Below are 27,604 nucleotides of genomic sequence, written 5' to 3'. Positions count from 1 at the left end.
ACAAAGGAATATTGATTGTTCCTAGCATAACTATCTTATGAAATCTATATTGAAACGACTAGCAATGTCTAGGAATAAACAATTCATGAAGGATTCTAATGGTAATTTTAGGAATATAATTTTTTGTATTTAGCACTTTTACAATCTATTCTGAAATCAGAGTGATAACTAAATTGTATATCAGTCACTAAAATGAATCAGGAACCATAATTTAACAGTACGACTATCGTCTCAGAAGAAAATTTTTGAACGTAATCTCCTTTTAGCTCCAAACATTTTTCCCAGCGATGTTCAATAAGTTTGATACCCTTTTTATAATAAGAATCGTCTTCAGAATTAACTGCCAACTTCATTGTTGGAAAATCTTCGATGACCGAGTCATTTTTTTAAGTCTGGGAACAGAAAATAATCAAAAGGAGCTTAATCTAGCTAAGAGGATGCATGAGGTAGCCATTCAAACATGAATTCATTAATTTTGCTGGTACATTGTCTTGATGAAACAACATTTTCTTCTCAGCCTAATACAATAAGTCGTAGTTTATAGTTTTTTCAAAATAGTCAATGAAAATTATCGCAAAAAACCGACGCCATGACGCCAAACACTCGATGGAATCATATTCACGACGCTGTTTTTGTTCCATTGTGTACAAATTTTTAGTATTTTTAGTTAATATACAAAGTACCGCACTTTTTGTGATGCTTACTATGTCTGCTTTCAGTTTAACATCATTTAGTACCGCTTCGTGGATTACCTTCCACATTTCTGGAGTCGTTACCTCATTTAGTAAAACTACGTCGAAACTTAACCGAAACTCATCGTTTTCTTCGATAATCGTGGTGTGATTAAGCATGAATTCGTTTTAAAAAGTCTAAAATTTAATGAGGAGTACTCCTTGATCGTTACCACGATTATTTACATCATGATTTTATTGGCCAAACACTAAACGGGGGAGTCATCGCTCAGCTACCGTATCCGCCAGATTTTACTCCCTAAGACTTTTTTCTTTGGTCACATTTACTGGTACATGATATAATTTTGGCATATTATTTACGAAACAAACAGTAGAATATGAATTGCAATGAATTGTTAATAAATGAAGTTGAATTTATGAAATAAAAAAAAAATAGAATGACATATGAATCTTTAAGAGCGGCAGAGGGATTTAGGCTGGCGGCTGCCGGGAGGGCCAAAACGCAAGCGCCTCGGAAATCGATTCGTTTTGTTACGATATTGCTTTCGAACCATTACGAAAATGTCAATTTCTTGTCAAGAATATTGTGCCAAATATAAAGAAAATGCGAGATAATAGATTTGCACGTGCATGGGTAAGTTTTTATACATCAATTTAAGTTATTTACAACAAAAACTGATGCTTCTAAACATGACATTAACCATCGGTCTTCAAATAATTAGTCTGTTGCATACAGTTTGCATGTAATATTGAATAGATTTATGATATAAGGATGCGTTCTTATTCATAAACAAATTACGAATTACTAGAAATTAATTTCTCAATGGTTTATGACTTTATCATCATACGAATGAAAAATTTTCTTCATTTCGTTTAACATTTTTTTATTGTCATTTCAAATATCTCTAAAAATCGCCGGTCAAATAAATTACATCCGTTCCATCAAGGTTTAAAGAAAATTTTTAAGCTATGAGGATACCGGGTTTTTTTAAATTGTTTATTTCGTTCATATTTCTTTGGAATCAATGAAAGAGTGCAGAGAAATTCGACAACAATTCAGAAATTGGATCAATTTTAATAAGTTTGGACATGAGTCCTAACCATATTATCAAATTATGAGTAATAGGAGTACCAATTCCCGTTGAGGAAGCAGATACCAAACCAATGGAATGAGACAATTATTTACCCAGTACATAAGAAGAATGTGACAGTGACAGTGACAGTGACATATCTTAGTTAGAATAATAAGAACTAGATTAGCTGAATAATTAGTTGAACAAGTGAGCGAGTACTAGGATGGTTCTAAACTTAATTGGTGATCAAATTTATATCCCGAAGGCAATCCAGAGTAATAGGTGGGATCGAGGATTAAACCTCTTCGTTTATGATACAAAAAGGCGCTACCAACACTCCAAGTACTTACTGCAAAAATTCAACCAGTTGAAAGTGACGTCAAAACAAACCAGGAGGTATAAATTTGATAAAGTCCTGAAATTACAGTGAAAAACGAAGGAGATGAAACCAGGGAAATCGATAAAAGACTGAAAAAAAGAAACAGGAAGTTTGGAGTCCTAAATTCAAAATTATACAACTAACAACCATATGACAGCGGTTATTGGATCATGAACAATAAAGGAGAAAACAAAATAAATATATAGGAGAGAAAAGTACTAAAAACGAGTGGAGAATGAGAAAAACGAATGCAGAGTTCAAAGCACCGTATGGTTAAGTTGAGATGGGATATGATATGTCAACGGAAAACACAGATAGAAGAATATAGAAGCAGCAAAAAACAAAAATAGAGGGAAGAACCATATGCCTCAGAAACCAGAGCCGAGACATCAACAACAAAAAGAATAATGAGATGAAAATACTGCGAACTATCAAGGGACCGAATAAGGAGTGATGACATGAGAGAAGAATTGGGCGTACAGGATGTGGTGAGACGAAAAAGATTCTGGAAGAATCACGTAGAAAGAATGCCAGAAGACAGATAGGCAAAGTGGCCTAAAACTCACACACGCAGACCTGTAGGCAGACCATCAAAGAGGTGGTACGAAAGCTGGAGATCAGCTTCTCGGGAAGATCCAAGAATAGGGCCAAACGTACAGGATTGAACAGGACCTGGTGCTATTGAAAAAAGGAGAAGAAAAGGAAGAAAGCAGTAGATAAACTCCAAGCTTGAGGCTAGTAAGTCCCATCTACCGAGGGCTGTTCCTTGTATTTTATAACATGCGACGGATTAGTAAATGTTAATATCACCAATTTTAAAACTAAATTTAAATCACTGCTCCCAATGGTACATTCCTATTATTTATTATGAATTCAAGGTCGGTTTATGATGAGAGTGATGATGGAAGATCTTCACTAACAACTGCATAGCGAATTAACAAAAGGACTGATATCGTTTGGTGATAAGAAACCTGTTGAAACCGCAACAATTTGACATGATCATTTTAAATTTTTTCCTCGTATTATTTTTTTGATTTTACCTAGATAATGGCTAGAAGATGCGACACGATGGACATAAATGTTGATAGTTGATTAAATTCTATTTCAGGAGAAAGAATGGTGTTGTCGGCGTGGAAGTTGGGTTTCATGACATAAGACAAACGCTTCCGCTTATCCAAAGTTTCCTCAAGAATGGGAAGTACGTCCTCAAAATTTAAAAAGTATATGCAACACGGTGACGAATATGCAGCTATGCAAATCTATCAAAGTTCACCCGAATTAAAGAAGAATCTAGATCCTAATTCCAGTTATGGTGAAAGTCATAATCATAACACGGCTTTGCATTACGCTGCGAAACACGGTCGGTATATCAGAAATAAATAAAATTCAAACGCAAACCCCCATTATTTTTTATAAGGAATCGATATCTGCATTCAAATCTCAATGTTTATATTCAAAGCGATCCATAAAACACTTCTTTCAATTGGAACCCTATTATTTGACATAGTAAATTGATTTCACACCCAACAACTTTAACCTAGGCGACTTTTTTATGAGAAACAAGTACATTCAAGGCTTCCAGGAGTGCATGTGGTGTAGATATGCCTGTGGATATTGATCTTGAAGTTCTGTAGGGTATAGAGCTCGGGGAAGACGTGTCTTGTTTAGGCTTGCTCTGGGCGTCTGCATACAAACTCAGGGGTCATCATCCACGTCTGCTTATATCAAGTAGGACTAGGCTGGATTTAGTTAGAAAGCTCTGAAAGGCGTTTGTAACTGTATATAACTATTATGGGGATTTTCGGTAAATCAAAACCATTTAGGAGGAATAGTACCAATCAATCACACAAAACTTCTTTTTCTTAAGAATTTTTTCGAGACCAAATCGTAAATTCATAAAGTATAAACACGCGGTCGTTTTTAATTACAAAAAAACCGACGATGGACTATGATAATTGAAATTAAGAAGAACAGATTAACCAAAAAAAAATATGGTAAAATCGGAATTCCAGATATCGATCCTAAGTCCTCCAAATGTATATGTTTGCCCAACTGTACATCGGTTGGTTTTATCTTTATTTTCAGGTATGAAACATCTACTTCGCGCTTTCTTGAACGATTTAGGAGGCAATCCGAACAAAAGGAACGGTCTAAATGAAACAGCTTTACATTCGGCTTGTCAACTAGAACAAACTAAAAGTTTTAGTGCACAAGAAAGGAGAGCTGCTTGCGTTCATTTGCTGCTCTATTGGAAAGGTGTCACTTTGAATAATGGTGTTCGAGAAAAAATGGATATAGCCGCACAAGATAAGGTAAAACCCCCGGAACATATTATTCGAAATCCCGAACATGTTTAATCATAATAGTGAACGTCCAATTTCAAAATACAGAACAGTTTGACCATAGAACATGTTCGGGATCTCTACCGTGAACAAAGTTATAGTTTAGCTGTTTGGAACTCTTCTTGTTTAGTTCAATAACTTTAAATTACTACTACTTACTATTCACTAACAATTACACACTAATCTAATCACTCGCACGCACGTATGTAATTTATTTAAATACACCGTTTCTTTACCAAGTCCAATTTGAATAGTTTCATCACATTCTAGAATTTTCTAGTTCCTGGAATTCTCTAGCTTGCCATTTCAAAAAAACAAAAACGCCTGTCTGGAAAATGTCTTAAAATCGGTTACGTAATATAAACAGATTACAAAAAATGTGAAATAAAAAGGGAATAAATAGATAAAGTGTCCAGCGTATACCTCAAAGTTTTAACTTCGATTAATATAACAGAACATGACCGGCTTCACGGTTTATATCAGTGGACGAGTTCGTAAACAACGTAGGTGAAAGGCTTGGATGCTTGACTTTAATTTGAAAATCTAAAGATTATCATTGAATTTTTTTATAAAACAAGCACAAAAGATTAAACCCTTTCGTACTCGAGATATTGATCTTAAACTTCTGTAAGTTGTAGTACTCGGGAAAGACGTGCTTTGGCAGTTGATTCGGCGTTCATAAGCCAGGTTTGCTTGTCGAGTAGGTTATGGAAAAACTGCTCTGAACGGGATTATATTGAACAGCTAGGAAAAGCAGTCAGGTCAACTCTGGGTCACGTAAAAATCGAACTGCTCTCTTTTGTATTGAATCGAGCATCTTCAGTGTATGTTTGCGAGCCAAACTCCAAATATGACAGCAATTTTTCAAAATAGACGAATTAGGGCCTTGTGTGACTGTACCAGGACATATTGCTCCCAACCTCAACTCCCAACAAGCAAATTTGCGGTGATGGTAATGTATTATAACCAGATAAGACCAAATCCTTAACTGCAATACCAACCTTTTATGTGAAAATAACAGCCTGGATCTTTGTTACATTAAACCTAATAATATTGCTTCCAACCCCACTCCAGAATGTTTTCAAGATCGGTGGTCTAGATAATTGGAGCAGTTGACTTGACCGACGTCACCAGCGTGCTTGCAGTTTTGTGGAGTAGATCATTGTAGTAGAAAGAGAACTGGTGACAAGATTCATTCCTGGGGAACACCAGCGTTGTCGGTTTTTGAGAAAGCGACATATCCAGTCGATAAATGAAGACGACAAACCGTAAAAGTTTAATTTATTCAGAAAAAAAAATTAAGAAACATTTTTGAACTATCGTCGAATCGGGATTTATCGAATCGAGTCAGTTCGGGAGTATAGAAAGATACGGATCTAATGTATAGCCTTAGTTTTGTCGTTATTGAGATATTTGTTGAAGACCTTATTTAATGCAATGATTTAATAGCTATTGACACTTTTTTTACATATAATTTCCAGTACCTCCTAGGGAATTTATTATGTTGCCTAAATAACAAAATAATTCTCTTCCTCTTCAGTATGTGGCGCTGTCGGTATAGGATTTGCCGAGACGTTATATCTTTGTTTTTCTGGTGTTTATGTTCAGTACAACTGGTGTTGAATTATTATGTAGCATGTTTGTTTTCTTTTTTACGTGATTTCTATTTATTTCGCAGATTTTAGAATAAGTTGCAGTTGATTCCTGACCTTTTATCCTCTGTTTTCTTCATTATCCAGTCTATTCTGTTTATCGAATCAAAGTCTATAAAATTCAATCGGATATCTTCATTTTTTTCTTTTATTTGTTTCAGTATTATTCTCACTGAAGCAATTTGAACAATGCCACTTCTAAATCCAGTTTGTTTTTTGTGTTTTTTTCTCTAGCCATGATCTTATTCATGATCATATTATACTAGTTCTCTTTTTTTGATAGTTCAATTATTGTTTTATGGTTCTAATTCTTTGATATTTTCTTATCATTTCAGATTTTATTGAGTCTCAGCTATCTTATGCAATTCCAATTTATGATTAGATATAACCAATTTGTGAGTTTTTTCAATGTTTTCCGGAGTAACCACCTCAATTGGACAACCAGAACGTTCACCATCATCTGTGTCCGTACGACCATGTTTATATTCAACAAACCAGAAACAAATGGATCGTTTTGTTAGAGCAGACTCAGGATAATACTTTGGAAGCCATTGCTGAGCTTGTACAGTATTTTTTTCATCAAGAAGTAATGATAAATCAACAAATGAAATACCGTCATTGCTTTTTGCTTTTCGTTATAGTACCTTCTTCATTTTTTTTTATTTCTACGTAATCTGTATCAAAATTTTGCTTGTTTATATAATTAAGAATTTTCTTATTTGATAATATCCAATTTTTTGGTTATGATAATCAATCTATGGAACAGAGGAATCAAAGAAATTCAAATTTACTCAACTGTTTGTTAAACAAAAATCGACATTGAGCCGAATTTCAATAAGTAATTATTCAAAATATTCACAACTTTGAACGAAAAGTTCAGGTGCGCTAACTTTCTATGAAAATTTTCGTATTTCTCAGTTAATTAAAATTCTGAGTAAATATATTTTAAATTGCTGACTCGGACTCGACCATTATGCATATCCCTTACAAGGAACTTTTCTATCAATAACACTTGAAGCCTTTTGTATTTGATGTTTCTAAATTTGCAACGCAAATTAATTCGGAGAAATTCCATTACAGTTTACTAGAAAGTTCTATTCGACGAATATTTTGTGTTTCAGCATATTTTTAATAAATATTCCCACCAATTCTCTGAAAATAGAGTTTTTTTAAACTGACTTGTTTGTTGGTAAATTCGATGAGGGGAAACTATCTCAATTAATTCCATTTTTGTATAAAATACAACATCCATTGAACGTAAAATACAATACAAAAAAACAATTAAGTGGACATTTACAAACTATTCAATAATTTTCGAAGTTATATAAAAATTTAAGAGGGTAAGATCAGGAGGTCTTGCTCACTCCATTGATCTTCCAATCCATATTTCTTCAAATTAGTTTTTCAATAACCTTCTAGCATCAAACCAAAATTACTTGGCATCATCTCTTGGCCTCAGAAAAACTCTTGGCAACGTTGGTTCATTTTCTAGACAGCGAGAAGATATGAAAAAAATAACGAATTGTTGAATTGAAGAGATCAAACAATAAGAAAAAATAGTGAAAAAATTATATACAACAAAAACAAAACAGCCTAAGCTCTCGCTACTTTTAAGTTTAATATTTACCATGTCTTGCTTGACAAGCACTTTCACGATTGGAATGAATAAAATTAATAACCCAACTTCTTAATATTAGACTAGATGGTCGAGGAGAAAGTTTGATTTGATTTGTGGTGACTTAAAGAGCGAAATCTTTTGTCAAAAGGCGCAACCATAACAACAATTTAAAAAAAAAGTGATTAAAGTTTAGATACCTTCCATGTACATAATTCATATTTGAACTTAATGGTATCTCTTTATTGATTCCTCCAGCTGTTCGTTGTGGAAATATCACTCCAATAAAATAAAGAAACTGAACTAAACACATAGTGAAGAAAGCATTGTCGATAAGGCAGTAATACTCTACAAAAGAAAAATGTTTTGGAAGGTTTGTTGGTTGATTCCAAGGGTGATATAAATAGTGAAATAAACGATTTTTGTTGTACCTGATGCTACAAATTTGGAAAATAGTTAAATTACCAAACACGAACAATTTGTAAACACGAATTTTGCTTATTAACCTCGTGTAATCTTGATTTTTGATAAGAATTTGATATTAAACATCTCCAGAAATATTTATTTTACCGATTGATGCTACGGAGCTTTTTTGTAGAAAATTTGAAAGTTTGTTAGACATTTTTTTGTAGCTTTTTTATATATACATATTTTATTAAAAACCCAAACTTTTAGTGATTTTTTTTCTTCTCTTCTCGATGGGACAGAAAAAAAATTGTTGATGAAAAAGCATCACAGAATTTTTTTACTAAAAGCTTTAGTGTTGAAAGAGATTCAACAATTTTTTGAGTACTACAGAGAATTATTACAGGTTTTGGTTTTGGTCCACTAAAGGTCTTCTTTCAGAATTACGTGAAACTATAGAGAAAGGAAGCATGGTACATTGTTAATGATCTAAGAAAGGCTGCTTCACCTGGTAACCTTAATAATTACTTTGTGAATGTAGCCAAAAATTTTTCAAATTCTATAACTCCTTGATCCATGATCTGCTCTCATATCTCCCTGATGCTAATCTTCAAAATACATAAAAGAGCTGTTAGATATTTACTTGTACTAAACATCAGGGCTCACTGTAGGGAGTTCTTTGAAAGATTAAAACTTTATCTTTGAAACGTGCGGCTAAGTCAGGAACATTCTTCTCCAATTTCAGAAAGATCGTTGCGTTGAACGACTGTACTTATCACCTTCAGAATTAGTTGAAGACTCTATATGTTACAATGCAAAAAAATGCACAATCACTTGCAAATTGGAATCTAATCATATATATGTCTTCTACTTTACAAACGACTTCCGGGGATGTTGCTTAATGGTTTAATTTTGCTTTGGACTTTTCTTACATTCCTGACAGTACGTTAACATGAAAATTACACGTGAAATTGCAAGTTTGTGATGTTTTTAGGAAGGGAACACTGCGCTTCACTACGCAGCTCAAACTGGTTTAAAAAGATGCGTCGAATTGTTATTAAGTCATGGTGCAACTCTTTTTGTGGAAAACAACGATAAACTAACACCATGTGATTTAGCTATGCGGGGATCTTACCACGATATCGCTAGATTATTGGAAAGCAGAATGGTTTTTGTGAGTAAAAAAATCTAATCATGTCAAATCAATATAATATGAATTGAATATCCATAGGCGGGTACTGCTATAGTAAATGAAGACGAGTTAATGGGGGAGCAAGAAGTTTATAGCGGATTGAGAAGTCAAGATCTACAAGAAGCCAAAGATCAATTATTAGTAGATACTTCTGATATGCTAAAAGTACCTCTATTCACAGCTGAAGCACTACTAAGAAATAATGGTAAGAATTTAATTACTAATAAGATAATATACGGGGTGTATATGAATGTAAAATCACCTGTATCCTAAAATAATTTGCGGTATCTTTTTAAAAAGAATATTCTGAAATTTTTGCCAGATGTCGGTAGCTATATCGTTTGAATTGAAGCATGAGTCTAAAATAATCAAGACAACCTTTTATATACCGTTATCATCGTCGGTGTTGCAGGTTTTCTGATAAACAGAAAAATATTTAAAATGTGGATAAAACTAAAACAAACATTATAAAGAAAACGGAAAAAACTTGAAAATATATTCCTAAGCCTGGAAGGAACTGTTGGTTTTTTAGTCTTTTCTCCTTCTTAGAGCCACGTGGTCGTCGATTTTTTTAGTCTGAAATAGAAACCATTTCCTGTAACCTGGTGAACCTATTCAACAGCCAAATGGCCAAAGATATGGAATAATGCAGCAGTAGCTGTACTCTAAACCTGGAAAAACTGTTTGTTTTTTAGTGTTTTTCACTCTTGGAGCTACGTGGTCATCCATTTTTTTCTTTTTTTTTATTCTCAAGCAGAAACCTATCACGACAACTCCAGCCTGCAGAGGCAGAGACAGAGGCAGAGACAATTCCAATAAACCTTCTTATTTATAAAACTTCCACATTCCACCAAATATTTTATTACCGCCCGTTTCAAAAATTTGCTGTCATTTATCTGTAGAAAGTATCTGTTTCAAGAACAAACCATTAGTTATTCTTAGATACTGTCTTTTCCAGAAACAAACCTTCATTTCGGCTTTCTAAAAAATTTCTTTTCGCAATTGGATAAAAGATTCATCCAATTATTCCAAGAACTCTATTTCAACCTTATCAATAGTATCGATTTTAATTTCTGGTTTTCCTTTGGTCTGCGCTATTATTTGATACATCCAAGATAATATAACAGCATTTATTAATGAAACTAAATATACTAGATACACATGTTCAGATCCCTCGATACCACCCGATTCATTTCGCGGCCAGCTGTTGATTTATTCTTGCTATAAATAGGAATTTGCTTCGAGGTACATCCAGAATACTATGTTGACATTGTAGGTATACATTAGATGAATTTAGTTCACCCTTCACCATCCAGAAACATGATTAAAGCGAGGACATACAACCCTGACTTAACACTACTAGACTTTTATGTGTTTCCAGAACTCTTAGGTGGATAGTGCTTGTAAAATGATTTTTGATTTAACTATTATTAGGTAAATATCCTAAAATTGTTAAAAAATCCGTTTCTATGAATTTAGATCCCTACTTTGTAATGTGCATTTTTTTATAGAATGGTCAAGAGAGCTTCTTCTAGAAAAATGGATGAAAGATCCTGTGGAATGTTGTCAACAAGCAGGCGTTCAAGCTCCCTCGTTCGCATCTCAAAACAGTTCTTCATTTGACTCTAGTAATTCTACGGATTCCAACGCAGCTGATGAAACTGAATTTCTGGTAACATTACATCTTTTCAAAAAAATATGAAAGTACACAAATCATCCAACAGAAAATTAATACATTAAAGCTCAAAGTATTTATTAGTGTCTATTCTAATTATATTCTCTCCATTGTACAAATTTCTTAATGGAATCGTTCACTATGTTCATCACAGAGAATGTTCGAGATTATAGCTTGAATTATGGAGTTTGATCTCAATGTTTTGTTCATTGTCTTAACAGAATGTGCATCCACAGTCTCTGTCTAATTCTACTTTGTCATAACATGTTTTATCCAGTTCTTCACTCCGGAATCATCATCTAAGTGGACAGCAGACGGTGAACCACGTCCAAAGAAGCAACTGTCATTTGGGAAGGTTAAGGCTTCAGTATTTTGGGATATGCATCGAATATTATTCATCCACTATGTTCAAAAGGGAGAGAAAATCAATAGCAAATACTTCATACAGTTGTTGAATCGTTTGAATGTCAAAATCAAGAGAAAACTGCCTCAGCAACTATTTCACGAAGACAATGCACCGATTCAAAATTCGATGGCAAAGATAGTTAAATTGGACGATTTACACTTGGAGTTGCTTCCTCATCTACCATGAAGTCCTTATCTATCCCCTAGTGACTACTGGCTATTCGTTGATCTCAACGGTAACAAATTCAGCTCAAATGAAGGATCAATTGTTGAAACTGAAGTCTATTTGGAGGCAAAAGACAAATCCTTCTACAAGTACGGCATCGAGAAATTAGGAAAGCGTTGGAATGAATGATTTTTGGTGTATTTAAAAAAAGTTATAGATTAGATGAACCTTTTAAAACAAATATGCGACAGAATGATCTGTGAATATAGTGAGGTTTGAATTGAAGCTCTGTTTTACAGTTTCTATGAATTATCTGATTATTGCTTTCAATTTCAGTGTGAAATTTGTTTATTTACAATATCAAATTGGCACCAGCCGGTGCAAATGTCTTGCAAACACACTTTCTGTAAAACGTGTTGGGAAACTTATCTCACGACCAAAATCCAAGATGGAGACGCTCATCACATCCTTTGTCCAGCATTCCAATGTGATATACTAGTTCCGGTTGAGTTGATAGAAAAATTAGTAACTCCGAATGTAGCTAGACGATATTTACAATTCGATATAAAAGTAAGTGACGTGATAAAATTAATTAATTGTTTAATTAACTTTTGAGTTTAAGGCTTTCGTCGAAAGTAATAAAAGTATAAAATGGTGTCCGATACCTGGTTGTGGTCGAGCTGTACGTCTTCCGGATGCCGAACGAATAACTAACGAAAACTTGAATAAAAAAAATCAGTGCGGCACGTCGCACGCAGTTGACTGTGGAAACGCACATTTCTTTTGCTGGGAATGTTTAGGTAAGTGAAATTTATACATACAGGTCACAATGAAGGTGTAAAAACTGCTGCTATGGAACCCATGAGGAAAGCTGGACTGTACCATTAACCCTCAAAATACGAGGATGGTCCCGGATTAGCACAACCAATATGAAAACGAAACTAGATTTTACTCTAGGTGAACCTTCTTCTTCGTTATCAACAGTGAAATATTGGGTAGGCAAGTTTAGACGAGACCGTACGACCTTCGAAGATCAGCATCTTACTGGTGATGAGGTGATCCAGAAATGTTGAAGAAAATCCACTGGATTATCGGCGACTGAAAGTGCGCGTGCTAGTAGGCTTTTGAAAAAGAGGGATACATCGCATGTTAACTGAAAATTTGGACATGTGAAAGCTGTGAGCAAGATGGTTATCGCGTTTGCTCACAAATCGAAACCAGCTTCGTGAAGATGTTTCCATTGAGTGTTTGTCAATGTTTCACAGAAATAAAGACAAATTTTTGCGGTGTTTCAATCAACACACAAAAGAACAGTCTTGGAAAAGGAAAAACTATCAACGGCGAGTATTGAGCGAACTTATTGCAAAGTTGGATGTTGGTATTAGATTGTAATCCCAAAAATAAGGAAACTAAATACTATGAAAATAGAGATTACCTTCAAAAGAAATATCCCAAAAAATATTTCAGCAATAATTCGTAAAACTGAATACAAATTTTCATAGTTAAAATCAAAATTTTTATATACTTATCAAGAAGGCGACGAAGCAAATCATGTGAAAAGCTGCTGGATGTTTCACAGAAATAAATCCAAAATTTTGCGCTGTTTAATAACCATGGATGAAACGTGGATTCATTCAGAACAATCAAAGAAATGAACTGAAAAGGAAGAACCAGCTACAGAGAAAAGAAAAGCCCTTTCATCTGCAGGCTGGATCTTGATCTAGCCACACACCTTTCTATACGTTTTTTTCCATTGATCGGAGCAGTGATGGAAGTCTTCTTTGGTGAAGACCTTCAGGAGCTGCTTTACCGCTTCCATCGACTCTAATCGGGTCTCTTTCAAAGCTTTTGGCCAGGAGTCAGATTTTTGGCACCAACTTCTCACAGACTTTTGTCATGTGTAATTCCTTGTGTAAATTTTTTCTAACCATTTCTTTATCGGCATTTACAGCTTCGGCAATCATCCGGATGCTCATTCCACGATCTGCACGCACAATTTGGTCGATTTTGGTCATTGTTTCCGGAACTGAAACAAACACAGTGCAATTTTGGAGCTGGTCATATTTAGTGCTGTATCGGCACTCACTAAAGCGCTTACACCACTCAAAAACACGGGCACGAGATAGGGAATTGTCCCCATATACCTCTTGCAACAATTTATATTCGTTTTTCACCCCACCTGTCTAGGGCGCCCTCTAGGCGCACAATCTCGTATGCGCTAAGAAGAAAGTGTTGTTTCATCAAGATAATCCATCATCTCATACGTTAGTGCAATGGCCAAAATTAATTAATTAAAGTATGAATTGATACCTCATGCACTCTATTCGCCAGGTTTAGCCCCCTCTGGTTTTTTTTTTGTTTCCAGACTTGATCATATCGTTTCGAACTTATTGGAAATCGCTGCCAAATTAGTATTATTGTAAAAAGAATAGTGAATAATACAAATCACTTCAGATTTCATCCGCTTCGCCAAAAAACTTCTTCTATAACAGGAAAAACCAAAGAAAATGTTGAAATTCGAATTCGCACATGTAAATACGTTTGAAAATTCTACCAGCATAAATTCGTTTTCAAAATTGCTTCATAGGAAAGAGAAATCATTAATAAAACGAATATAGAGGCAACATTGAATACTAAAGCTGGTTGTTTGAGTTGTCTACCTCGTAGGAAAATAAATTCTTCTAATAGAAAGCAAAACACAATAAACGAAGGATGTTTTTTAGTACGGTCTTATTAATGAAACCAATATTTTATATAAAAACATTTTTACTTTATACATATTTTCATCTATTTTTCGATAATTCATTTAACAATTTTGAAAAATAGTTTGACTGTAGTCATAACTGCATGGCTTCCCATTGTGTTCCAAGGAAAAAGCGATTATCATAAAATCATTGTACAGAGCTTCTCCATCATGTTTCCATATTTAAAACCCCTGATCATCCATTGCGTCATTGTCATAAATTTTTGTTATCTTGCGATGAATATTTGCGACTTTCCATTTTCCATTATCGAGCGGGAGACTCAATTATTTCAAACATTTCAAAGATACCCAAAGATGCTTAGCTATTGCAACATAGCTGGAGGTGCCGAAGAACCTTACCTTGAAAACCTGGGAGATGACAATACAGAGTGTCTCATAAGTAATATATACCACATGTAAAAATTCCTATGCCTCAAGTCAAATAGTCTCCAATTATATGAAGAATACATTATTGTAAACAAAAATTGATTCGACACTTGGAGATCTTTGGCGTTCAGGTCATCCACTTGCATAGAATATTGACGTTACAATGAAGCAGTAGAACATGATTCTACTATTAGTACCTTCCGATTATCGGACTCCCTTGTATCTTCTAAAGATCGTCATTTAAAATCAAACGTCGACTAGAGGTGTGTCAATATATCATTGCCCAAGCAACCCAAAATCACCATGAATGTTATCAGTATCAAATTGAATAGGTTAAGGGTGTATATTTAACACCAAGGGGTCGTTTAAGGTCACTAATTCAAATAGAACGGGACAGATAGAAACAAGTCTCTTAGGTTTAGAAATAGAGTAGAAGAAACTTGTTAGATCATACTATTAACTTGAACTTTGAAAGAATGCTAAAGACAGTCATCTCGTTTAATGCCCCATTAACCTAATGGGGTTGAGTAATCAGTGGCTGGACAATTACCAGAAATTACTAGAAATGATCGAAATTTATTTTTGAATCTTATACTATTAAAAAAAATTATTTCCCTATGGTTTAACTATTTATTAGAAAAATATTTACGTTACAGGTGAAGCTCATGCTCCTTCAGGCTGCAAACAATGGAAAGAATGGCAATCAAAAATAAGCGAAATCAAACCAGAAGAATTGAAAGCTTCTTGTAGCGGCTCTGAAGACGCAGCAAATTGTCTTTGGTTAGTTACTAATTCCAAGCCTTGTCCGAGCTGCAAAAGTCCAATTCAAAAAAACGAAGGCTGTAATCATATGAAGTGTTCAAAGGTATGATTTCTATTTACATAGATTTGGATTTTATGTCCTGGGGCTTTATTAGAAAGCTCTGAAGGCCACTAGTCACTTATCTAATTGGATAGCAAAGAAAGTTTAACCTATTTTGGGACAGTAGATTGCAATGATGAATAGACTATCTCAATACTTAATACCTTCGACATCTGAAGGTGAGAATTGTAGTGGAGGAAAATTCGAATAGCTATCATGGTAGCAGCAGATGTATGTGACACAGAGAAAAAGAAATGATAATTACCCAGCATATCCTAAAGTTACTGATCACCATCTTGATCAATACTTTGACAGCAACGTTCCTCAACGGAGTTTCGAATTCTACGTCAATTGTAGCTCGAGAATAGAGAAGGATGCGAAGTCCTCTTGCAAAAACGCAGTCCTTGAGAAGACCCCACACATAGCAGAGAATATCCTGCATGAAATTATGGATGCTCGCGCGTGTTGTATCGTTGTTCATTTGCCCACGTAAATCTTCGGGTATTTCCAGATAATTTTAGCCCGTCACGTGACTCCTACGAACCTACGAGACCTCATGCATTGGTAACTGCCCACAAACACCCCCCAGGCAGGTTTAATTCTTCTTCAATGAAGACGTAAGGATTCTGGTCGTTCGAGTTTACGCATTTAAGCCGCTTGAAGGCTGCTCAATCCGATCGAATGCTGGAACTGCGAATCATCCTGACTGCATTCGAGGTACCACTCGCTAAATTCCAATCCGAGGTCAAAATCATCCTCGTGAAGTATGTGGAGGAGACGCGAACGGTAAACTCGATGCGTTTCAGCGTTTAGTAGTCGGACCGGTCGGAAAAAACACGGCGTGTCTGTTACAGAGCCCGTTTTCAAGAATTTATGATACGATTCTTCCTTGTAGCAAATAAAGTTACCAAAACTACTTTTAGTTTAATAATTATTAATTTGATTATATTTTTTAGTGTAAATTTGACTTCTGTTGGGTGTGCCAGGAATCTTGGAAACGACACAGCTCGGCAACGGGTGGATATTTTCGTTGTAACCGTTTCGAAGCTGTTTTAAAAGCGGACGAAAAACAAGGTTCATTGATTATAGACGCTTTAGATCGTAATAATCAAATGCAAGAAATGTCGCGTTTCCTACATTTCTACACGAGATTTAAAAATCACGAAAATAGCCGGAAACTCGAGGAGATCCTTTTGACGAGCGTTAAACAAAAAATGGAAATATTAGTGAATAGTTTTGGTATCACAAAAGCCGATGGTAAATATTCAATCTCAATATTCGTATTCAAATAAAAAAAATTCATTTTTGTCCAATTCTAATTATTTATCTATGGATAAAAATCTCGTGAACAAAAAATCGATTCTAGTCGTACGCTCGGGATCTAAAGCAAAAAATCTTTAGCTTCCATGTATCCGTTCGCAATCAATCCCCCCGCTCAACCGCCAGTTTAGATAAAAACCAACTCAGTTTTTGCATCTATTGAAACGCCAGTCTAAACCATCCAGGAATTTCCTTCGAAAACCACGTTTTGTCGTATCCAACAATGCAAAATTCTTTCCCCAGGTCGTTTGTAGACTCGTCCTCTCCTAGCGCTACCAGGTAGACTCAATCTGCGTTCATCTGAAAAAAGAACGGAGTCCCATTGATCGTCAGTTCAGTTAACGTGTCCTTTGGCAAATCGTAGGAGTTGGAGCTAATTTTGGATCCAGTAGTTGATGTTTTTAGCTGCCTTAAATATTCTTCTCAGTATCCAGCCACTCGCAGCACACCTCGCGTTTCTTTGAGCTCTTGTTGGACTTAAACACCGATGCTGACAATAAGTTAGTCATCTCTCTTGGATGTGCACATTTTTCTTCCGGAATCGCGCCTTTAATCAAAGTTACCAAACTCTTGGTAACGAGATAATCAGTAGACTAACTCATATTCAGCGTACTGGCCACTTCTCGCGGACTCTGACCTTATCACAGTAGGTGTCATGACCACTTGAACAGCTTTATCACTTGTTGTATTGATTTTCAAGTAAAATTATTGTTTTTTGTTTTAGAAAGGTATGTATCGGTTGATGTTTGATAGTTAACTGAATGTTTTTCAGAAAATATCGATAAAGGCACTAAATTTATAGAAGATGGTGTTCGAGAACTACTGAAAGCTAGAAGAGTATTATGTGGTTCTTACGTTTATGGTTATTATCTCGAAGATGACGGTTACAACAAAACTATTTTTGAATTCATGCAGGTAAAATTATAAAATTTACCTTATCTTCCTATTTACCTTTAACGTATTTTGTTATCTTCATTTAAGGTCAATTTATAAACTTTTACGCTCGTGTTCGCGCCTGTACTCGTGCTGGTGCCCTTGTTCGTGTCCATCATAAATTAACATAAAACGCCCGCGTTCGCTATCCAACGCCTAGCCAACGCGGGCGTCAGTGTCCCGTTCGCGCTGAAACTTTATGTTCGACGCTCGCGTTACAGCGTCTATTCAATCCAGGTCATATGATTACACATGCGCAGCAGCAATAACATAGTTCAAATAAAACTAGAATAGAAATAACATTCCCAAATAAAAGAAATGCTTAAATTTCAAAGGAATCAAACAGATACAAAATATTTTGTGGTTATATGAAATGATATTTCTAATTGGTCCGAATAGAGCTAGATAATTAAATTCCTCAGTAACATGGAAAGTCAAAAATTTTATGAATAGTTTCCAACGCGAGCGTGAACGTAAGAGCTTAAGAATTTAACTTTAATTACTTTAAATAACAAATATAATATCTGAAGCGATCTGTCACGTCACGTCAATTTCAAATGTCATATGTCAACGATCGGTGACTATTATTACATACATCGGAAACGTAACCGCGAGTTGTTTCGAAATTTGATTTAAATTACATTATATTAAGTGAAATGTTTTCAGAATGAATTGGAGGAAGTGACAGAAAAATTGAGCGAGATGATAGCGAGACCTTATCTACGTACGCCAAAATCTGTGATAATCCAAACGTCTGCATTGGCAAGAAGGAAGAGACATGAATTTGTTAGAGCCGTTGAACAGGGTTTAATACCACCGGAAACACCTCCTATGTTAAGAAAAAAGAAAAAGAAATGTTTGGATGTAAGTACTTCGATTACTATGGAGTGTAAACGTAAAAACAACCATGTCAGTGTGTCATAAAGTGTCCTTTGAAAAAGGGTAAATGAAGGTGGCGCTTCAGTAGCAAAGGGAAAGATTTTGAAAACAACGAAATTATTAGAGAGCGTAGTCAATTATTTTTTTTTGACTACGTAAGTAATTGAGATTTGTCATACGCAATAATATACGGGACAACAACAAAATTTTGACTGAGTAAGGACGAAGCACTATTGCGAACGCTAGCACGACGCGCTCTAGACGTTCATGAATGAAAAAACAATTCAAAATGTTGAAAAATTGTGATAACGCACACAATTATCGCGCTTGTACGCGCTCTTGACGTCAAAGTTGATGAACTTTCTACTTTTTACGCGCTGACCATCGCTGAACGTCGAAAACATAACCTCACTTTTTTAATGGAGTAACTGACTTCTCTAAGTGAAAGGCTGATAGAATTTTGTACGTGCCCATGAGTGTTCATATAACGAACAGTCGGATGGGTACGAGAAAACTAAAATTTGCCATTTTCTCATTTGAAAATTATGGTGATTATCTTGAACCTGATCTAATCGACAATAAAATTTTCTCATTTAAAAAATTCGTCTGAATCTATTTCGTTCATATTAAGTACTAAAGTTACTGTAGATGTCTCTATTCAAATTTAGGGGTTTCATCAATCAACGCCGTGTCAAATATACATGTACTTTTAAGGTTATGTTTACTAGCGAACGAGCGTCACGTTCGCGTTAATTCTGTACAGCGCTTTATAGAATACGATGCCTTATGCTGCGATTTAGATATGTGGCGCCGTCTTTTATTAAAATGTGAAAATATTTTTAGTATTTTGACAGAGAACTTTCCATCCTTCTAGCAATGCTACGAGCTGGGCGTGGGGTTGTTGTTTTGATTACCGGATAGAAGCTGGGACAGCCCCAAAATGTTCAACTTTTGTTTTTATACCCTTAGTATTTATAGCAATGCCACTGTCTAGTGTAAACTGGCCTTAACTGTTTTATTTATCATATTTCGCTTCTTCTTTACTTTTTGCTTATATGGCTGTAGGAGCAAGACTGACTAGCTGATACCTTATCGTCCTTACACATCCTTATTTAAATGATCGTCTCGTCTAGAACTTTGTTTTAGAATAATCTCGAACATTCTTCTTGGCCATAACCGTCGAACTAGGGGAATTCTTTAGACTGATGTCAAAATGTTGAAACATACACAAACTTACATTACCTGTCTCAATTTCTTTTTCTATCTTTTATTAATTGTCGATGTAGCACGTTTTTATAATAAACATTCGACACCATTCACACACAACTCCATCACTCATGAAGTTTTTCCCATAAACACGACTCAGTCTCCGATGGATTTCTGCAACATTACAGCCTTCAGCCTGTAAAAAACGAATCACACTTGGCGGAAGTATCAATAATGGCGGAGATGTTTACATGGCTGTAGCACAACGCCGACTGACGCCTGAATGTCATCAATACAGCGAGGTTGGGTTAAAACAATAAACTTTCTTTTTGTATCATTATTTGATAAACAAATTGAACGAAATTAATTATGTGATATCTTGTTAAATACTTAACTTATTTTAGTCTGATTTATCCCAAACATCGTCATGGTTAAAAGACTGCGAATGGCCTGAATACGATACTGACGAAGAGACTGATATGGGTGTAACTCATAAAACTTTCCCTTGCACCTGTAAATCCCCGATCAAAGATAACCAACTTACGAAAAATTGTGATAGTGAGTAATTTCTCAAAAAAAAATTCATCTAAAATTTAATGATTGTAATTTTTAGAAGGTTCCGATTACAATATGGAACTGATAATAGCTCTGGAGATGTCGCGTTTGCAAATGATAGAAGACAGGATGAAACAACAGGCGCAACAAACTCTGCCGGCGATTACACCAGATCCGAGCTCAAATACAAGTAACGAAAGTTCATCTGACGATCAGTTGAAGCTCGCCATTCAACTTAGTTTACAAGAATCCACAGCCGCGATAAGTAGACAATTAGAATTTGAAAGGCTTTCCAGAGAAAAATCGAATGCCGAGAAAACCGTTGATTATTTTTTGAAATCGTTGGCGAATCATAGTATAGATTTAAGAACCATAGAAAAGTGGAAGGAACATGACAATATTCATATGAATTTACCGTGTTCAGGAAATAAAGACGGAACTTTTCAAATTTCTGATATTCACGATAACGGTAAGAATATTTATTTTCTCTAGTTTATTCAGAAATTTGAAGAAAAAAAATTCCTAAAATCGACCCATTGGTTCAAGAGGAAAAAGAAACAAATTTCGTTGACATTGTATATATTTCAATTGAGGAAATTCTCATAGCCCTTCTCCATCCAGGGTTCCAACCCGTAGGTCCAGGTAAAACCTGTTAAGAAGTCAAAAACCTCTGGTTCTAAGCCCATGGAACAACGAGTTGGCTCCGGTGCCTGCTACACGAAGGACAATCGAATCTGCAGCTTATAGTGAGTCCAGAGGGAGAACCCGATACCGACTTCACGGAAAAGCAGCTGCTGGATTATATTGACGTGGTGATTGAGGTCATTTTACTGTCTTCTTTCAGCTACGGAACCAAGTTACCGCAGTTTATCCTAATTCGTTAGAAAGGTTAAACTCACAATTCAGAAGTGGAATCAGTCTGCAATTGCTGTTTAAACATAAAAGTGTCCATGGATGTGTAAAAAGGATAAATAAATGATGAGTGACCAGGAGTACCAATATATATTTCATTTTTTTATTGATAATATCGTTAGATTCAGTTAATTTTTCAGGATACGCTTTCGAAGATCTGGACAATTACGATTGCGACGTCAGTTTAAAAAGATCGCATTCCACGGGAGATTTATGCATACGACGTAGCAATCGAACATGTATACGCACAAATATAGAAGAACCTCGTTATCACCTCGATTCGGATCATAGTAGTCAACATGAAGACAAACCGGAAGATGTAGTTCGAAGGTTGATGGCTCTACCAGCTTCCGTTAGAAACAAACAGTTACTTTTATTACACACCTCGTATCCAGAAGAGGATAGTCAGGGTCAAAGTTCGGTTGAAGATACCACCACTTCAGATTCTATTAACGTCGATCAAGAGAGCTTCAACGAAACGGTTAAAGTTGATGCTAATGATGAAAAAGGTTGGTTTTTTATCGGTGTTAATTTCGATATCAATTGATGATGAAATACTAATTTCATAAATTCGTACTATTATCCTAGCCTGGTACAAAAGGATAACATGTAACAGCACCTTTGGATCTTTAATGATCAGATGAATTCAAAATTTTGTATACTAAATAAAAACTTATGATGAAACATTAATTCATAAATTTATACCGTTATCCTTGCCAGGATCAGTACAATTATGTAATGAAAACCATCGTTTTTGCAGACTTTGCATGTTCAGATGAATTGAAAATTCTGTACACTCATTAAGGACTGATGATAATGTACTAAATTCATGAATTTGGCCCATTATCTTTACCAGGTTTACCAGGCTAGAATGAAAACAATATTTGAACTTTATTTTTTTACTGAAAATTCAGATAAATTCAAATTTTCCCATTGCCGTTAAGCTTCGATGTGAGAACACGAATTTAATTGGTGTCAGGTACATTAGGTTAAATATGACGTGATGAATGGAATCTACTATACCGGTAACGTAAATGGTAATAACTTTGGCAGCCGGAAGATGGTTTCAAACTATTAAAAGAACCATTTGTCGAATGGAAATTCTTATTCTGATGTTAATATCGATCGCTCTTAAGATATAAGATTATATAATTCATAAACTATCTTTTATAGTAGCTTTCTGCCTTTTGCTTCTGGATAAGCTAATGTAGTAGTACATAGCAGCAACTAATACGAGAATTTTATTGCTAGAATTGAACAATTCAACTTCTATGTATGATTTTATCTGAGATTAAACAATGTTTTGGTGAATGGTTGGAGGTCTAGTATATATTGGATCGTAAATATCGAAAAATTACTATTTCTAATGATTTCTTTTCCTTTTTAATTGATATTTCTGTACATTTAAGATAGAAATCAGACCTAATTTTGGAGCGGCCTGTTTGTTTTTCAATAACTGTATTCAAAAGTACATACAAAAACGCATAATTTTAAAAACGAAGTATTTGAGAAAAAAACATTTTTACAAATAATTGAATGATTTTGAAAAGCTGAAATTTAACTTAAGTTAACATTTTTTGCCCTCGAGGTAGGGTGGAAGTTCCTCACAAAGTATTTTGTACACGTGAACTTATAAACTGTTCCTTCTCGTCGAAATTATATAATTAATTTTCGAAAATTTATTATTAAAAGTTTTATCAACACAAAAACACAAATTACTAGATTAATTGAATAATAATAATATTCATTAAAAGGTGTTTATATTTTATATTAAAATTAATGCTGACACAAATTTACAAAATCTTAATTTTTTGGAATAATCTAGATTTTTCTTCATGTAACTTCGATTTTGATTTTTTCTGCACTGTAGGTACCAGAAAAATACCCGAATGTAAAAAACAAACGCACAACCCCTTCTCTTTATTAAAAACAAAGTTGTGTTCATCGTCGCATTTACCGAAAACGAAAGTAGTGGGTAAAAACGATGTTATTGAAGAGAAAATTAGTACGAATCAAAATACTTCGAAAACTGATAAAACTTTCGAAAAATCCAAGCAGAAAGAAGAAGATAAAAAATTTATAATTATAAGTGAATGTAAAAGTGAAAAGCAAAGTCCGAAAAAACATCACAAAACTTGTAAGAAAAATATATTTTCGAAATCCACTGGATTTTTGGTAGAAGAACAACAAAAGGCTACAAGAGGTGAGTAGAATTTTTATTATCTCGTAATATTCAATTTCAATTTATTTCTTATTCTAATAAGAAGAAAATAATAATAAATTACTTATACTTATAGTCCATTCATTCAGCCGAAATGAAGCATGTATAAAATTAATTATTGGATTAGTGTTTTTTGCATTATGTTACATTTTTGAGGATTTTCTATCCGTATATATTCCATATATTCTCCAGATTGTCAAATATAGATTTCCGGTTTAAAAAAACTAAATACAGAAAAAGAGGAATTCAAAGAAGTAAATCCTATACTATAAATATAAAAATTGACGTAGTTCGTGAGAAAACTTTTACATATAAATCGATTGCTAGACATCTTTACATAATTTCCATCAAATTTGAGTTGTTATTAATGGAGAGGTTTTTCGCATTACAGTTTTTTAGTCGAAAAGAAAAAAATTATAATTTGTTATTCGGTGATCATACTAAAAATTTACCGATCTTCCAAGAAGTACTCGACGTTTTTTTTGTTGTTAACCTCATCATTTATAATTTGAGGTTGAATTTTAATGAAGGCAAACAACATTTCTACTCATAAATTCCATAATTTGTAATCAAATTATCATTGCTGAATGTGAAATACGGATTTTTGTAGCTCTACAAAAAATGTCTCCTATGTTTTTTACCCAAACCTCAACTTTCGGAAGTTTTGAGGTTTATGTTGATAATTTTGAGACAAATTTCATTTCTGTTCATGAGTCTCATAACTCGTAGTCGAATGAGTATTAATTAATTCAAAATACACATTTTTGTGGAAAATTAACTGCTCCACAAAAAATCTTTCTTCATGTTTTTTTAGCTAAACCTCTTCAATTGAAAGTTTCGAGGTTTAATGTGAATAATTATGCGACAAATTTCATTTTCGTTGATGTTATTTCTCTTATTATTTGGTTTGTGTATCATTTTTTTAGTCATAAGGATTACGACCTCTTTGGAATGTCTCTATTCCCTTTTTAATATCCATATAATTCGATTTTCAGCTGGATGTAACGAAAAATGTCTGCGACTTTCCTCATGCATACATTTAACTATCCCAGTATCGTCTAATTAGTTCTGTTAGCAGTCCAGGTAATTCTAAACAATTTCAAATGAATCAATATATTTGAAACTCTTAGCTCTTAGTGTGTTCTGAGCCGTATGGAGAGGACAAATTCTGGACCAAAGTTTCCGGTTATGTACCAGGTTTTCTATATTTAAAAAAGTCTCAGTAGCATCGCTGTCTTGGCCAAATCTTTTATCTTCCTCTTAGGTTTATCCACTATCATTTTGTTCCGCGTTGAGCAAATTGATTGCTAATGTACCAGAGCTGGGTCTAAGATAACTTTAGGTCTTTTGTATCTTACCAGGTGTTGCTTCGTCGATTGCTCTTTTAATTTGGCCCCATACGGATAATTATTGGTGTTAATAGTCATGTCTGTTTTCATTCAAATGTTTATTTTGGTTAACCCTCAGAGTATCTTCTCACAGAACTACAGGTTTAACCCTTACATTGATTTGAGATAATCTCCAATGTACTAAAGTTAGAACTGAGATAATTTAGGGTCTAAATGTTGTCTTTGTACTTTATCCAGATGACGCTTTTTCGGGTGTAGCTTAAAATTTGATCCCTATGGAAGGTTATACAATTATGGTTTTTTCATTTTCTGCTCGAATTTTATCAAAATTCGCAACGTACAGTAAATTCCAAAAAAATAACCTCAAATTCTGCCCTGCAGAGAAAAATTTTCTATAAGCAGAGTTAAGCCTTAACCTATATTAAATAGCCCTTATTTCAACATAAATTAACATAAAAAAAATCACAAAGAAGTTTTATACAAGGTACTTCCCAGAAACTTGTTTTTTCTTTTAATTTGAAATAAGTTTTTTCCCACTCACTAAATTTTCGAGGTTTAATGTGAATAATTATGAGACAAATTTCATTTTTATTCATGAATCTCATGTTTTTTAGCTAAACCTTTCCAATGGAAAGTTTTGATGTTTAATGTTCAAACTCAATCAAACTCAATTCTGATCAAATTTGTACATTTTTGAACATTCTATCAACCTAAAAATGCGTAAAAAAAATTCAGTGAAACTTTATTACCATCAAAAAAAAATAATCGGATTTTAGATATAACTAACAAAATTTCAGGCCTTTCTTCCAACCTCCGCATCCAAATATGCGACAGTCCCATTCCGAATGCCGAATATTGTTTAGAAACCGACAGTTCGAACGAATACGAAAGCGAAACCGGTATACCGAAATCGCCGACATTATTCATTTCTGGTGTTTCCATATCCCGTACACCGGAACCGAAATCGTCAGGCATGAGTTTCATACAAACCGGAAGATCGTCTCGATCATCGAGTTTCAGTATTCCACTGCCTTTGAGTTCGTGTTCGTTGAGTATATCGAGCACGAGTCTTAATAATAATTCTTCGTTACCTCCGGAACCGTATACTCCATCATTGATTAAATCGAATACTCCGATATCTTCTAGGTAAGAAAACAGTTTCATTTCACATATCAAATAAGATGAAATCTTGAAATCCAAAGTTTTCAGATGGAAACTCTTCTTCAGGAATTGAGTCGCCTACCTCACAAAAAATTTTTGTCATTCAGCTTCGCTTATTGTCTTTTCTCATACCATTGACGTAGTTACAGAATTTTTCCTATAGTTTTTAATGGAACTAATAAATAGAATTTTTTTTTCAATTCCAATTCGTATTTGTTTTTTGGAAATGTGTTTTAGATCAAACCTTCATACCCCCAGCACGAGTCCTTCCAGATCAAACAATGAAACCGGAAAGTCTAGAAGTGCTAACGAACCTGAAAGGGAGAGAGAAATGTTCAGGTATATATTTTTTACCCATTTAAACATGATATTAATTATTTCCAAGAACACCTTATATGTTTTATTTTAATTCAAAACTATCAGCAGCAATTGTATAAACTCTGCTTCCGTTTATGGAATATTCTGTAATTTCTGAGGAGTAATTTCATAAAATTGTGTCCCCCCGTTTTTAGCCCTCAAAAAAAATCGATATATCTTTCGACTTTCATGAAATTTGTTGTTAAATTGCAGCTTTCATTTCAATTACATATAATCCTCATTGATATTTGAAATTTGAACCCTTAAGTGACCTTAAGTAACATACAGACCACCAGAACCCTTTGAACACAATTTTTTGAAATGTGAGCTCAGTATCCGAATTACTCCAGCCTTAATGATTTCTTGAATGATAATATTCTTTTCACTAAAATTCGAACAAATTTGAAACCTCATATTCCCAATATGATAACCCCAAACAACGTATTTATTTTTTATGTTATACAAAGGTCCTTAAAAATCATTTTTCCAAAATTTCAGCTCAATATCCCAATTATTTTAGCCTGAATGATTTTTTGAACGAGCATTTGTTTTTACCTAAAACTCGAACAATTTCGAAACATCCTATTCCCAATAAAGTGACTCTAAACAATGTCCTGATTTTTTCTTCTATGGAAACGTCCTTCTAAAATACTCCTTAAAAATTTTAGCTCAATATCCCTATCATTTCAGCCTAAATTATTTGTTCTTATGTTTTATGCATATGTTTTTATCTAAAACTCGAACAACTTTGAAACTATATTCCCAATTAAATTTTCAAATAAATTCCAAAATCACAGATTTGTTTGATACACTTCGTATATAGTTCCGATATATTTTTATGTTTCTCTGTAGGTTTCCGAAATCGTCCACAGACGGCGCTCTCAGTTCCGTTTTACACGTACAAGAATCCAATTTAAGTTCGGATGATTTCCACGAAGCTTTATTCCTTCTGGAAAGAACCCCGCAAGTCCGGGATTCAAAAAGGCGAAAAAAATCGAAAAAAAGGGAAAAGGACGACAAAAAGGAAGATCAAAGCTCCGTTTTGTGAAAACAAAAATATATATATAAAAGACTGTTAATTGTTAGGTGATTTATTTAAACGAAACGTGATTTTGTGATACAA

The 27,604-nt window shown here is 34.3% G+C and overlaps 1 protein-coding gene across 1 annotated transcript; it reads left to right on the top strand.

The window, feature by feature from the left end:
* Positions 1–1,152: 1,152 nt before the first annotated feature.
* On the top strand, positions 1,153–27,604 carry LOC130894188 (ankyrin repeat and IBR domain-containing protein 1-like). Its single transcript, XM_057800818.1, has 19 exons — positions 1,153–1,326; positions 3,253–3,504; positions 4,230–4,456; positions 9,153–9,332; positions 9,390–9,555; positions 10,862–11,022; positions 11,933–12,166; positions 12,219–12,396; positions 15,383–15,591; positions 16,545–16,845; positions 17,681–17,823; positions 18,508–18,705; positions 20,331–20,484; positions 20,540–20,950; positions 21,534–21,902; positions 23,264–23,596; positions 25,761–26,109; positions 26,362–26,463; positions 27,334–27,604. The coding sequence occupies exons 2-19, from the start codon at positions 3,336–3,338 to the stop codon at positions 27,527–27,529; spliced, it is 4,080 nt and encodes a 1,359-aa protein (XP_057656801.1). The 5' UTR covers positions 1,153–1,326; positions 3,253–3,335; the 3' UTR covers positions 27,530–27,604.

This window comes from Diorhabda carinulata, chromosome 5 (genome assembly GCF_026250575.1).
Source record: "Diorhabda carinulata isolate Delta chromosome 5, icDioCari1.1, whole genome shotgun sequence".
Classification (NCBI taxonomy): domain Eukaryota; kingdom Metazoa; phylum Arthropoda; class Insecta; order Coleoptera; family Chrysomelidae; genus Diorhabda; species Diorhabda carinulata.
Note: the sequence above shows the minus strand (reverse complement) of the source record. Positions and strands in the feature narration are given on the sequence as shown.